Source organism: Amblyraja radiata, chromosome 28 (assembly GCF_010909765.2).
Source record: "Amblyraja radiata isolate CabotCenter1 chromosome 28, sAmbRad1.1.pri, whole genome shotgun sequence".
Taxonomy (NCBI): domain Eukaryota; kingdom Metazoa; phylum Chordata; class Chondrichthyes; order Rajiformes; family Rajidae; genus Amblyraja; species Amblyraja radiata.
In genome coordinates this window covers 18,659,221-18,674,617 of record NC_045983.1, presented here as the reverse complement: position 1 = coordinate 18,674,617, position 15,397 = coordinate 18,659,221, and the positions used below count along the sequence as shown (strand labels likewise).

Below are 15,397 nucleotides of genomic sequence, written 5' to 3'. Positions count from 1 at the left end.
AGGGAGAGAATCCAAAAATCCAAAAATCGGTGGTGTTGGTGCAGGATTCCCAAAAAGTTAATCTGCAAGTCGAATTGGTAGTAAAGAAAGCAAACTCAATGCTTGCATTTATTTCAAGAGTTTATACAAAAACAGGGATGGAATATAGAGGCTCTATAAGGCAGCATTTATTGTGAGCAATTTTGGGCACCATGTCTGAGGAAGGATGTGCTGGCTCTGGAGAGGGTCCAGGGGAGGTTTACTAGAATGATTCCAGGACTGAGCAAGTTAACCTGTGATCAGCATTTGTCGGCACTGGACCTGTACTCGCTGGAGTTTAGAAGAATGAGGGGGCACCTCATTGAAACATACAGAGTAGGGAAAGGCTTGGATAGATTGGATGTGGAAAGGATGTTTCCACTAGTGGGAGAGTCTAGGATTAGAGGTCATAGCCTTAGAATTAAAGGACATTCTAATAGGAAGATGAGGATAAATTTCTTTAATCAGAGGGTGGTTAATCTGTGGATTTTTTTTGCCACAGAAGGCTGTAGAGTCAAAGTCAGTGGATATTTTTAAGGCAGAGATATAGATTTTTGATTAGTACAGGTGTCAGAGATTATGGGGAGAAGGCAGGATAATGGGTTTAGGAGGGAGAGATAGAATGGCAGTCGACTTGATGGGCCGAATGGCCTAATTCTACTATCACATATGATCTTATGACATTGGGAGAGGAGAGATTCAGTTGTGCGGAACCGGTGATTCATGGAATCCTAAAGCCTCAACTTAAAAATATAGTCCCAGATGAGACCAAAGATGTTAGAAACACAAACTGACCTGACTCAGGAAAAACACGAGCCTGCCCAGACTCACCTCTTCTGTACAATAAGGTTGATGTTCCTCAAAGCTACATACTGCACCTCAGGTTCCCCTGATAACAAGGTGACAAGGGGAGGAGCCAGCTTCTTCAGAATTGTATTGTAATACTCGGAATCCTTGGGAAGAAGCTCAATAAACTTCATCAGCACTTTCACAGCCGAGAGGACAACTGCAGAGTTAGCGTGGGAAAGTCGTGGTGTCACCCGCTCACAGATACTAGCAAAGAAAAAAAAAGAAAACCTTTGTTAACTTTCCCGTATATTTTTCATATTGTCTGCCATTCAGACTGGGAAGAGAGCTAATTCAGAGCAAGAAAAATACATTTTGGCTAAAATACTCTTGACCGGCACCATATTCATCCAGGATTGGTTCAATCTGAATTAATTCTGAATCTGATAGTACATTGGCTACATGCAACGAGAGATTAATTTCTATCACAATGCCCTTGTGTCCTAAATGGAACTTTATTAATTGTGTACAATTAAATCATACGAATAAGCAAAATGAATGACTAATTTGAAAAGCTAAAGCCATATTGTAATTGTCAGACCGATAATCATTATTAATTATTTTTTCAATTAAATATTGCTTATTTCAATGATTGAAAAGTCAGTGCCAATGTACGGAGAACACTTAGTAGGACGGTGTCAAGACAACAGCTTCAATGACAACAGCTTCAATGTTGTCAAGATGAAAGGAGCTCAGTTCAGTTCAGTTTAGTTTATTGTCACATGTGGCGAGGTACAGTGAAATGCTTTTGTTGCGTGCTAACCAGCCAGCAGAAAGACAATACATTATTACTATCGAGCCATTCAGTGTACGAGATACATAAGGGAATAACGTTTAGTGCAAGATAAAGACAGTAAAGTCTGATCAAAGATTGTCTGAGGGTTACCAATAAAGTAGATCGTAGTTCAGTGCTGCTCTCTAGTTGTGATATGACAGGTCAGTTGCCTGATAACAGCTGGGAAGAAACTGTCCCTGAATCTGGAGGTGTGCATTTTCACACTTCTATACCTTTTGTCCGATGGGAGAGGGGAGAAGAGGGAGTGGCCAGGGTGCGACTAGTCATTGACTTCAGGAAACGGCGTGGTGTACAATCCCAGTCAGCATCAATGTGCCAAAGTGAGGATGGTCAAGAACCTCTGGTTCCTGTGCGTAAATATTACAAATTTGTCCTGGCCCAACCACATTGATGTTACAGTGAAGAAATCACAACAATATCCCTCAACAGATGATGAAGAGTCAGCCCATCTCCAACAAATCTCCATAGGTACACGGTAGAAAGCATCCTATTGTTTAATCTTTTACCCAATACTACAGGAACTTGCAGAGTCATGGATGCAGCCCACAAACCAGCCTCCCCAACTTCGACTCCACCTACTCTGCATACACCTACAAACGCATGTGTTGCCTTGTGGTAAAGAAGAAAGGGAAAGTAGCCAAAACAATCAAGGTCATTCACACGCCAGTCATTCCTTCTTTTCCCCTCTCCCATCAGGATGAAGGTAGAAAAGCTTGAAAGCATATACCACCAGATTCAGGAAAAGCTTCTACCTGCTATTCAAACGAATGATCAGAGCTCTAATAAGCTAAGGGTGTGGTCCCAATATCTCAACCATCCTCACTGCAGCCCTTGGTCTTTTTTAATCTGCATTTTCTCTCTAGCTCTTGCACTATTCTGCAATCTGGTTATTTTCCCCTTTGCACTGGCTGTTGTACTTGTGTATGGGTTGACTTTACTCACTTAATAGTCTAATTTGACTAGATAGCATGCACACAAAGTTTCTTACAATATCGCAGTACATGTGACAAAAATAAACCAATACCAAATAAACTTTACCAATGTGCAGCCATCACTATACATACATTGGCAAAACATAAGAAATTCTAAATAATGATGGAGAAATGAGGGCTTCAGGAACATAATTTGGCGATGTGTAACTGTGGTAAGGATAGTATGCACTGTTCATGTATTTCAATGCCAATCCTTTCCTGGCCCTATAACTGACCTTATCATTTACCTGGGGTAGACACAAAATGCTGGAGTAACTCATTTACCTGGGGTAGATACAAAATGCTGGAGTAACTCAGCCGGTGAGGCAGCATCTACGGAGAGAAGGAATTGGCGACGTTTCGCGTGTGAAGAAAGGTCTCGACCCAAAACTTCGCCAATTCCATAGATGCTGCCTCAACTGCTGAGTTACTCCAGCATTTTGTGTCTACCTTTGTCATTTACCTTATTACTAAGGCATGTGTTGCCTTGTGGTAAAGAAGAAAGGGAACATGCAGCTCAAAAATCAAAGCAGATTGCAGGTCATTATTTTTAGAATATTGATTTATAGCCTTACAATTAGAACCTCCAACCAGGTTTCTACGACTGCCACATTGCTGAAATACTTCTAATCAAAGTCACTAATGACACTGTACCTAACTATCGCACCTTGAGCCCTCTAATTTTTTGTAGTCCCTGACGCAGCTGACAAAACGTCATCATCCTTTGAACTACTTTCTCCTGGGTGGGACCGGTTGCTTATTTTCACTTTTAGTCTATTTATTCCATGCCTGAAAATCAATTGCCATAGCTGTATTTCCAACTCCTGCACTGTTACACCCATCTCCCCAAAGATCTATATTTTCTCTCTTATTTTTCCAAGTATGTCACAGCTGAAAACAGTGTCAATTTCTCCATATCCACAGATAGCACCTCGCTCAGCCTTACCACCTCTTCCTGTCTTGAATCTCAGATGTTTCAAAATTGTCAGACTGTTCAACATCTTGTTCTGAGTGAGCAAACATTTCTTTCAACTAAACACGTCAGAAAATTTGAATCGGTTGCCTTTAATTCACATCACTTACAGTTCCCTAGCTGCTGTTTTCAATCCTCTCCCAAGTAAATGTTTGTGTTCTGGATATAATATTTGACACCAAGAGGGGTTTTGGACCACAGATCCTCTTTAGCCTACTCCACTGAACGCTGCTCCCATCTCCCTTCTTCATTGTCTCCACTGCCGAACCTCTAATTCTTGCCGTCATTACCTCCACACTTGACTTTCCAACACACCAAGATGTATTCTCCTATCACTCCTCTGCTTGACGATCTGTTTAAGCAGGCGCTGAAATATTATCTCTACGTCTGTTCCTTCATGGTTTCGTCCTTCCCCATGTAACATTTTCCCACTCAGAAATATTCACACTCCTCCAATTCTGGTCGCCAGCTCATTCCCAAATTCAATTTTTCCACCGTTAACATCTGCAGTTTTAGTTGCCAATGTCCTTCGAAGTCCAGCACTAAATATTTCTACGTTGTTTTCCTCCTTTAAGACATTCCTTGAATTCTACCACTCGAGCCAAGTTCACTGGCACTTTCCCTAACACCCTCTTTATCTGTGCAACATCAATTTCATTGAATATTGGTTCGACTATTGTCATGAGATGGATCTCCTATGTTATAAGAACTGTATATATAACTACCCAAACTGTTGGACCCCTTATTAACACCCATCTGAACAACCATCATCTCATTTCTTGACCACCTCGTCACAGAGCTCAAGATACAAGCATCACATAGGAGCTTACCTCTGTGCCTCACGTTCATCTCTGGGATTGTAGTTTGACAGACAGTCAAGTATAAAGATTTGACCCCATTCAGTGCACTCATTCAGAGCAGTGATGAGTTTATTAATGTTCTGAGGATTGAGGTCAAGCAGGTTACTGTTTGGATGGGATTCACTGATCTCAGATAGAGCAGCCACAGCATTTGCAACCACCTGTGAAAAGATATCAGAAGGATAGAATTTTAAATTTGATTTAATACACAAGCCTCAGATTCAATTCCTTGGTTTACAATTGCAAATATTTCAGAACAGTGAGAATGAGAGATGGCAACTTACTACATTCTATCATCATCTTTACAATCTGTTGAATTATATTGAAGCTTTTACAGTAACGAAGCCATACCTCAACACTTACATTTTCAGCAGAGAATCAGGCCCCATTGTATGAAACATTACTGTCGTGTGTGCAAAACAAACATTGGCCTGGATCTGAGGCTAAGGCAGGAGAAGTTTGTTGATCCAGCAACGCAAAGCAGCGATGCCAGTTATGGCTCATAGAAACATAGAAACATAGAAAGTAGGTGCGAGAGTAGACCACCAGGTCCGTCGAGCCCGCACCGCCATTCGCTCATGGCTGAACACTAAACAGACACACTTACCCACAAACAGTAGACACAAGACACAGAACACAAGACACTACCCTCCCCTTTATACCGCTATCACCCCTCTCCACCCCAAGAACCGCGTGATCTCCTGGGGGAGGCAAAAAAACGGATAAAAACCCAGGTCCAATTCGGGAAAAAAATCCAGGAAATTCCTCTCCGACCCCAATCCAGGCGATCGACACTTGTCCAGGAGATCACTCAGGTCTTACTATACTAACCATACCTAGGTCCATATCCCTGCCCTCTCCCCGTAGCCCCTTATCCCCTTGGCAGCTAAAAAGTACTAGCATTCCCATTCTACAGCACTTCGAAGACTATAGCGGCATTCCAGCAAAGTATTGATAGATGCTGATAGTCAAGCTCTTTGGACATCTTGTCAGATGCAAAATAATTTGTGACTATTTCAAATAAATGTACTGAAGTCATTACCAATATCCACAATATTTAACCCTCAATCAAAATTGATAATAGTTCACGTGATTAATTATCTCATGGTGTTTTGTGTGGAATAATTTCCCTATAATTCATCTTTAAAAATATTTAACTAGTTAAAGTAAAGACATTAATGTTAGAAAAGCTGCGTTCTAAATCCAACTACATTTTCTTTAAAAAACTTACTTCAAACTTAATTTGTACAATAATATCCATGACACCAAGTTTAAATGTCTTATTTCAAACCCAACTTTATCTATTTCCAGGTAAAGTACCGGCAGGGGACCCGTCTCCACTTTCCAAGAGACACAGGCTGCTCTCCTCTCCCACGAAGTAATAGTTTTCTACAAAAGCTGCATGACTGGCTCTCCTCTCCCATCCTTGACTTTTTTTTCTCCACAAAGAGAAAATAGAAAAGTTGGAAAATAAAACACTCCTCTGCAACCTACACAAGTAAGAAGTCACCATGAGAAGCACCTTGTAGCTCCTCTTAGCTTCCTTGTACAATTCATGGGAGAAAAAGAATCCAACTTTGCATTGGTAAGGAAATGCATTATTCATGCAGACATTTTCCATCCCACTGCATGCCATCTCCACTGGTTTGGTTGCCTATCGTAGAATAGTCAAGTCAAGTTTATTGTCATGAACACAAGTACAGTGAGGTAGGGGTATAATGGAAATGATGCAGCAGCAGCATCATAGGCACATATAAGCAGACAATAAAAATAAATAAGACATTAGTGCAAAAGTATACAATTAGAAAAACAAGTCGCTGGGAGTGCAAGAGGTAGTATTCCGTGCTGAGCTAAGATTACGATTGTGCACATTGGTTCAAGAACCTGATTGTTGCAGAAAAATAGCTGTTCCTGAACATGGTGTGGGATTTTAGGCTTCAGTGAATCATTAGTGTACAGAACCACAAGGATACATCCTCTCAGCAGGTGTCACAAGTTACCTACATCACCGACACTTGATTCAAAAGCCATTTATTTTGACCTAATTTATACCAGTAAATATTAATACGTTGAAGAAAGATCAAATTATATATAAATCACATCTAATATCGTCTTTAGTTTTGAGCTGGCTGTAAGGCGTTTACACGTTCTCCCTGTGACAGCATGGGTTTCCCTTGGTTCCCCTCCAAATCCCAATAATGTGCGGGTTGGATTAAAATACAGTTGAATTAGGTTAGTACAGCTGGGTAGATGCAATTCAAGAAGAACCAAGTTTGAAGAATCAATCTGAAGGATCTTCCCCCAAAACATCCCTCTGCAGATGCTGCATGACCCACAGAGTTCCTCCAGCAATTTAAGCAGATTCCTCCCGCAGTTTGCAGAAGCAGAATAACCTGAGGATATACTGCCATCTGGAGGTGAAAATTCAACAGCATGTCCAGACTTCTGTATATTACTATCTCGCCAAATATTTGATAAATTGAAAGATGCAACTTGGGAAAAGGCTCTTTATCCCACGGACTCAATGCCGACGATTGATCACCCATTCATACCAATTCTATGCTATTCCACTTTGGCATCAACTCCCTATACACAGAGTCTAACTAACCTACAACCTGAATGTATTTGGTATGTGCGAGAAACCTGAGCATGCCGAGTCACGGGGAAAATCTGCAAACTGCCACACAGACAGCATCCGAGGCCAGGTCTCTGGTGCTGTGAGACAGCAGCTCTACCAACTTTGATCTCTGGGCAAAGCTCAGTTTCTTCCAGTCTCTTCCAAGATCTTCCTCCATCTTCTTCGGCAGTCCAGAGGATTGAAGAGGATGCAAGAGGATAATATGGGAACTGTAGACTCTTCCTCAGATGGGGCAGTTGTGATCTGACGGGGTAGGTGGGTGAATGGCTAGGTCTGAGCTTATTCTGGTGTTAACATGGGATTGCTGTGCAATGCTGTGCTTTCAGGTTTACAATACCCACCCAGAATGCTCCACATCCACTTCTGAATTGGCTCACAATTAACTTACAATTTCCCAGCATTACCAGATCTTTCCTCAATCCTTGAAGCATCATTATTGTAACATCTCACAACATGCCAACTGAAGCGCGAGCTAACCCACACAATATCTAGTATTGTGACACCTAACTGTGTAGCAATTTGGTGATCATTCTATCAAAGCATAACTAATCTATATAAGCAATATAAATATAGAACAAAATCAAAATTGTTAAGAAACAACAGCTTGTGTTTATATCACACAGCGGCTGGGGAAAAACATCCCAGCACGTCACACGGGAATAACAGTGCAGAAATTGAACAATAAAACAACTGCACATGCTGGAAAACTGAAATTTTAAAAAGTGCTGGAAACACCCAGCAGGGCAATCCTTCGTTATGTTGAGCATTTCTGTAAATAAAAATACAGAAATCAATGCCGAGCCAGAGATGGTGGGAAGAGTTCCCAATGGCTTGGTCAGAGCAGATTACCTTAAATTGAAGAGTTAAAAGGGAGAGCTGTAAGGGTTTGCAGTAGCTGATGGCACAATCACCATTGCTGGAATGGAGTCAGCATTTTGGCCAGCGTGTAGTCCTGAACTCACAACTCAGTGCTGAGTGGCCACACAACTTACTCCAGCCCACCTAACACCAGCCTCACAGGCAGCCGCCCCCCCCCCCCCCCCCAAAAAAAGAACCAAGCTGTGGGCCATTCATTCCTGGATTCGTACCAGGTCCCCAATAGACTATCTGGGCACAGCAGATGGCATGAGATAGCTCTGGCAGATGAGATTAAGGTGAATCTGAAGAACCTTTATATGTATATTAAGGGGGAAAAGGATAACCAGAGAGAGTAGGCTCACTTGGAAACCAAAGAGGTAATGTATGATGAGATAGACATGGTCCTCAATGAATATTTCTCCTCTATTTTTACTGCAGGGAAAGACATGAGGACTAGATAACTTGGGAAAGTTAATGGAGATATTCTGAGGACAATTCGCATTACAGTTAAGGAGGCACTGGATGTTCTAAGGGGTTTGACGGTAGATAAATCTCCCAAGCCAGATTGGTATATCCAAGGACGCTGTGGGAAGCTAGATAAGAAATAGCAAGAGTCCTGGCTCAGATATATGAATCGTCGTTCGGCACAGGTGAGGTGATGGAAAACTGGGGGATGTCTAATGTTGCGCCTCTATTTTAGAAGGGTCGAAAAGAGAAAAATTGGGAATTACTGACAAGTCTAACATCTGTGGTATAAAAATTACTGGGGAGGATTCGGAGGGATGAGATTAGGAAAGTTACTGGAGAGGTTTCTGACAGATGAGACATACATTCATTTGGGAAGACAGAGATTGATTAAGGAACATGATTTTGTGTACAGGAGGTTGTGTCTCATGAATTTGATTTGTTTTTTGAAGAAGTAAAGGGCCTGTCCCACTTTGCGATTTTTTCGGCGACTGCGAGCGTCAATGACTGACGCCTGTAAAACCATCAAGTTGTATGACATACACGCTGACGTATGCTGTCCTGCGAGTGACGTCCGGTTAGGGTCAGGGTTAGGGATAGGGGCAACAGATATTCTTCCTTCAATGCATGGATATTAAACATTAATATATTAAAATTAATACAATAAAATCAATTGTGCAAATGAAAAGAAGTCTGAGTCGTTCAGTATTATTTACTGGTGTATTGGTCTGCTTCCAAATCCAATCACCGTCTCTAACTTTTCACAGGGATGGATTCAGTGAGTGTAGACTGAACTCCACTCTCCCCTCCACCCCCCTCTTCCCCCCTCATCCCCCTTCTCTATTCCCCTCCTACCCTTCTCCCCTCCCCCCTTCCCCCCTTCGCTTCGCTCCTCTCCCCCTTCTCCACTCTCTTCCACTCCCCTCACATCCCCTTCTTCCCCCTCTCCCATTCTCCAACCCCACTTTCCCCGACGCCCCCCATTTGTGGACCCAGTCGTGACAGCTAGATCCCACTAGTAGTACTGCACAAAGGCCACATCATCTGTTTTAGTAACATTGACTATGGGATAAATGCAGACCCCCCCCCCCCCCCCCCCCCCCTCGCCTTTCAAAATGGGTGGTAGGTATTTAGACTCAGTGACCGGAGCAGGTGGGTGGCATTGGTACAATGACAACATTGCCTGTACCCAGTTGAAAAGCCCGCTGCCTCTGGGAGAACTCGTGGCCAACAGTTTAGTTCCCATGAGGAGCACGCAGAACATTGGGGGTTCGAGTCCAACCCCTGGGACCCCTGTGTCACATTTAGTTCAGAGATACAGTGCCCTTCGGTCCATCGAGTCCGCACCGACCAGCGATCCCCCGCACACTATCCCACACACGCTAGGGACAATTTATACTTACACCAAGCCTATCCACCTACAAACCTGTGCGCCTTTGGAGTGTGGGAGGAAACTCTAACCCAAACCCTTAACCCCTAACCCTTAACCCTAACCCCAACTGGGCGTCACCCGCAGGACAGCATACGTCAGCGTGTGACAGGACGCATGACATGATGAGACACCCAGATGTCGTCTGAAGATTTTGAACATTCCAAAATCCAGGGGCAGCAGGGAGACACCGTGCGTCACTACATGCGTCACCGTGCGTCACACCCCGACAACCTCGTTTCAGGCTGTCACCAAAAATGTCGCCCAAGTGGGACAGGCCCTTAACAAAGAAGGTTGACAAGGGCGGGGCCGCAGACGAGTCTATGAGAACCTCAGCAAGGCCTTTGATAAGGTTCCACATGGTGGGCTTCTCCGGAATGTAAGACCGCATGGTATCCAGGGAGAGCTATTTAACTGGATTCAGAATGACCACTAGTCCGGACACAGGATATCTTTAGATTAGTTAGATTTAGCTCTTAGGGCTAATGGAATGAAGGGATATGGGGAAATAGCAGGAACAGGGTACTGATTTTAGATGATCAGCCATGATCATACATGTTCGAAGGGCCGAATGGCCTACTCCTGCACCTATTTTTCTATGTTTCCTGTATGAACACGCATATCCGGATTTGTACAAACAGGAGTAGTCAGTTGGAGCCTCAAGCCAACTTTATCATTGCTAATGTCATTGTAACTTCAACTCTGCATTCCCATCTACCCAGTGAAGTTTCATTCCCTTGCTCATCAAGAAACTATCTGCCTTAAAAATATTCATTGATTCTGCTTCCACTGTTATGTGAAAAAGCGAGGGACAATGACACAACCCATGGGGAAATTATGAACCTATAATTTACCTCATCTGTTTTAAATGGTCAACCCTTTACAGTGACCCTTTATTCTAGATTCTCCCAGAAGAGGATACAAATTCACACCCAATGAGGGGTCAAGATCTCTCAGAATCTTCTGTTTCAATTAAATGCCTTCTGTTTTTTGTGAGTCAGTCAATTCTTCCATCTATGCCAACATGTTACCTTAATTGAAACCATTGCGAGTGCGTCATCAGTGAGTGTTAAGTTGAACAACAAACATTTTCTTGACACTATCTAATCAAAAGGTACAGCACCCACCTCTGATATTTGAATGATTTGGGACATGCTTCATTGACCATCACTCCTGACCCAATGTACCCTCTAGTGTTACCCAACAGCTGACTCTGACATGGTGGTGCAACAGTAGAGTTGCTGCTTTACAGCGCCAGAGATCCGAGTTCGATCCTGACTACGGATGCTTGTCTGTGCGGAGTTTGTACCTTCTACCCGTGACTTGCATGGGTTTTCTCCTCCCACACTCCAAAGACGTACAGGTTTGTAGGCTAATTGGCTTTGTATAATTGTAAATTGTGCCTAGTATGTGTGGGATAGCTTTAGTGTGCGGGAATCGCTGGTCGGCGCGGACTTGGTGGGCTGGAGCTCTAAATTAATCTAAAACAAAAAAATGCATGAACAATTTATTCCCTAATTTACACCCGCCCACAATAGGCTCAAAGGAACGAACTAAAAACTCACAACGTCAACCCTAACTGCGTGGCCAGTACGAGCTGTAAAGGAAGCAGCGTACATAGCCAGGAGCAATCCCCCCTCACCCCACACCTACTGTCTCAGCAGTACAATAAACTTAAAAATCAATATGAAAGCTGAATGATTAAAATCCTTGAATGTGTAAGCGCACTCCCTTTTTAAAACAGGTTGCAGTGCATTTGTTTTAATGCCAGTCACTATTTTAAGCCGAGTTGTACAAACACCGACCGGTTTTGATCAAGAAGAGCACATAATGTCCTTACTGGTCTCTCCTGGCTTCAAGCCATTTTTCATCTTTCAAGAGCGTACGTGGGAAGTGTTAAGCAGGAAAGCAATCAACTGAAAGGCATCATTGTTAACATGACTGCTGAAGAAGTAGGACTAAACACTGGGGCTGCCATGTTTACAGTAATCAATACAGAGCAGAGACATTTTGACAACATTTCTTGTTGATTTGCATTTCTTTTACTGTTCAACAGAGGCTCAGTGGGTAAATATTGCATTGCACACAACTAGCCCATAAGCACAAGCCCATAAAGCACAAGAAAATCTAGGCTTAGTCTCCAAATAAGCCGACTTGAAGAATAGTAACTGTACAGTTTTCAAGAGACCATAGAGACTCAATGAATCTCAGATGCTGGAATCTTCAGTGAAAAAACAACCAAAGTGCAGCCGGAACACAGCCGGTCAGGCCACATCTGTGAGGGGAATGGATAGACCACGTTTCCGGTCAGGACCTTTCTTCAGAATGATTGGATAGGGGGAGAAAGCTGGAAAAGAGAGGGGGGGGGGGGGGGGGGGGAGAGACCAAAACCTGGCAACAATAAACAGATACAGATGAGGTGGATTTGATTGGCAGGTATCTAGTACAACTGACAATGGCTACAGGAAGTAACAATGCCAGAGGGAGGGATATAGGCAGATGGAGACAGGGGTTTCCAATTTTAAGGAATAGCTCCCCATCCCCTCATTTCTTTCTGATACACACATATTTCTCCCACTGTCCCAGTCATCCTGCTCCTTTCCCCTCCATTGTACACTCAGCTCCAATCCCCAAGCTCCTTATTTCCCTCTAATCCCCCACCCCCTGCTTTCACCTCCCTGTTCCCTTCCATCCATATCTGTCCTTCCAGCTTTCCATTTCTATCCTCTTCCTTTCTTAACTGGCTACTTTTTGTTAGCGGGATACTGAGTTGGATGATCAGCCATGATCATATTGAATGGCGGTGCAGGCTCGAAGGGCCGAATGGCCTACTCCTGCACCTAATTTCTATGTTTCTATGTTTCTATGTTCCCTTTTCACCTCTAGCCTTTGTCACTTACTCTAGCCATTTCCAGTTTTAAGTTTCCTTAAAATGTTTCTGAATCTGTTTAATCAATTATGACTTTCTAAGAGAACTGGTACAAGGGAGAAATTGAGGCCAGTATAGTTCAGCCACAATCATACTGCATGACGGGCAGGCCTGAGAGGCCAGCTGGTCTACCCCTGCTCCTATTTTCTTGTGTTGTAAATGTGAAAGGGAAAAGTTTGCAAGTTGTACAATACAAGGACAGCGAGTCAAATAGTCTGCTGTGCTGCTCAACTGCACATGAAGCCCAGCAGCGGTGCAGAAGCCTTCTGAAAGCTAAGATAGACACAAAAGGCTGGAGTAACAGCGGGTCAGACAGCATCTCTGGAGAAAAGGAAAAGGTGTCGTTTCGGGTCGAGACCCTGCCTCAGACTGAGAGGGAAAGGGAAAGGAAAGATATAGACGGTGATATCAAGAGGTATAGGACAATTGAATGAATGATATGCATAAAAGTAATGATGATAAAGGAAACAGGCCATTGCTAGCTGTGGGCTAGGTGAAAATGAGTTAGACAATGAGACTCAACATGATGACTTTGAAGCCAGTACAACGACTTGGGTGGAGGAGGGATGGAGAGAGAGGGCCTCTCTGCTAGTCTACTGCTCGTCTAATAGGATAGTTCTTTCAAAGTAGAGCCAGAGTGGACTGAATGGGCACACAGTCATTGGAGTGGCTAGGAAGACACTGGGCTTGAACCATGGAACAACGAATGTAAAAGCAACTAGGTAATACATAGATACTGTTGAAGCCACCGATGTATATCTGGGCATTATAGGAAGTATATTACTGTAATCAAAATCAAAGATTCTCAAGAACTGTGTGACGAATAGATGTTTATACACTTGAAGAAAAATGAATGTAAAATCATTGAATACCATTAAAGCAGGAAACAATATCTTTTCAATTTCAGAAACTGCTTACAAAATAAAGAATGAAGAATTGTTTCCACTGGTGAATAATTAGCAGTAAAAGGATGAAAGAGGAAGCTGAAGTTGAAGAGTAATATTAGAGTATTGTGCTTTTCCACTCTTACTCAAATCCTGCATCAGCTAAAGACTCAAGAAGTCGAAAACTTTTCTTCTGCAGAGCAAATCTTGGCTTGTAAAATGTGCATGCCATTAGGAGAGTAGCTGAGTCAAGTGGTAACACGAGTCTGAGCAAATCTACTTGTACTGCAGAATTTTAGATCTATTGATCAGTACTATGAACCTGGAGTTATTGAACTGGGAATAAACAAATGTATTACAATGAATCCTACATCCATCAGACCAAGGAGAAATCATACTTGTCTTCTGAAAAAGATTAAGTAAACATTGATCTGGATTACAACTTTGTGAACTGTTAATATTTGCCCTTAACTGAAAAAAGGAACACAATCATAATAAATCAAATCAAATCTAATTCATACACAGTAGGAACAAGTCTCATACCATGGGGTTTGAGTCAGCAATCAGGTCACGTAGAGAATCCAGGAAGCCTTGATCCTCTACCATTTGAGCGTTGATGTCATGCAGTTTGGCCACGCAGACTGCTGCTGTTTTACGAACGTATGGGTCTTCATCTTTCAGACACTTACGAAGAGGCTCACACAGATACTCGGTTATTTTGTCGACACGGATGCAACCCATTGTACGGACAGCCAGAGCTCTGATCAAAGGATTTGGATCTTCACAATCCTGCAAGGACAGGACATATGAATCAAGATCAAAATTAGCATGATGTCTCAATTTGAGAACATCACAAATTATGAAAAATGACTGAGCACTTTTATTGTGAAATGCACATAAGGAAAGCAACATATTCATTTTAGTGACCTGAAGGCAAAATCCAGGCGCTGGTGGAAATCTGAATTACACAAAAAATGCTGAACACACTCATCAGGTCAATAGCATCTGGAGGCAGAAAATGTGTACATGTTTCAGATTAAAAAAACTCACATTGGAACGCTTACATATCATCAAATGCACTAATCTTACACTTTGATTTTTTTCTCTCACCACGGCTGATGCCTGATCTGCTAGCGGTTGCCAGATTTCTATTTTTATTTCATTTTAATAGCATTGAAAGCAAGTTCCACAAGCCCAATTATACGACGACTAATAGCAGTGCTTCTGTGCTGAGACTGCTGCAATCTCGGCACAGCTGCTTCCTTGCCAATGTGAATCCCCCCCAGCCCCATTACTGATTAATTATTGAATTAACAGAAGGACTACTCATTTCACAGCAACCTTTTAGTCAAGAGACAGAGGCAACTTTATCATAATCAAAAAAAGGTGAACATGAAGATTTAAAAATTGCAACTGCTGGAAATACAAAGTAAAAAGCAAAAATGGCAACATCTGTGCAAAGAGCGTTCATATAAAGGGTCTTGAACCTTAAATCCTGTTTCCTGCTTTATTAAAGATAAGCCTGGCTCCCAGAAATGCTACCTATACCTGGCAAGGCACTATCAAATCCCTGAGACTTCAATTATATTTGAGCTCATTCACAATTCCCATACCCACAAATTAACTTCTTCAATAAGAGACTTGTTCATTTCTGTCGAGGAAGATATTCACATCAATGTTTGTATTGACACTGTACAGGGTAGTGTAGGAGGGAACTGCAGATGCTGGTT

The 15,397-nt window shown here is 42.5% G+C and overlaps 1 protein-coding gene across 3 annotated transcripts in view; it reads right to left on the bottom strand.

Annotated features, from left to right (window-relative positions):
• The window catches only part of ap2b1 (adaptor related protein complex 2 subunit beta 1), a 172,398-nt gene that overhangs the window by 141,334 nt on the left and 15,667 nt on the right, over positions 1–15,397 (bottom strand). For all 3 annotated transcript variants that reach the window (XR_004416089.1, XM_033045970.1, XM_033045971.1), the window contains exons 5-7: positions 14,211–14,456; positions 4,435–4,625; positions 850–1,071 (exon numbers count right to left, since the gene is read on the bottom strand). Coding sequence is in view for 2 of the 3 variants with exons in the window: in XM_033045970.1 (XP_032901861.1) it covers positions 850–1,071; positions 4,435–4,625; positions 14,211–14,456 (659 nt within the window). In the remaining variant the exon portion in view is untranslated. The remainder of the gene's footprint in view (positions 1–849; positions 1,072–4,434; positions 4,626–14,210; positions 14,457–15,397) is intronic.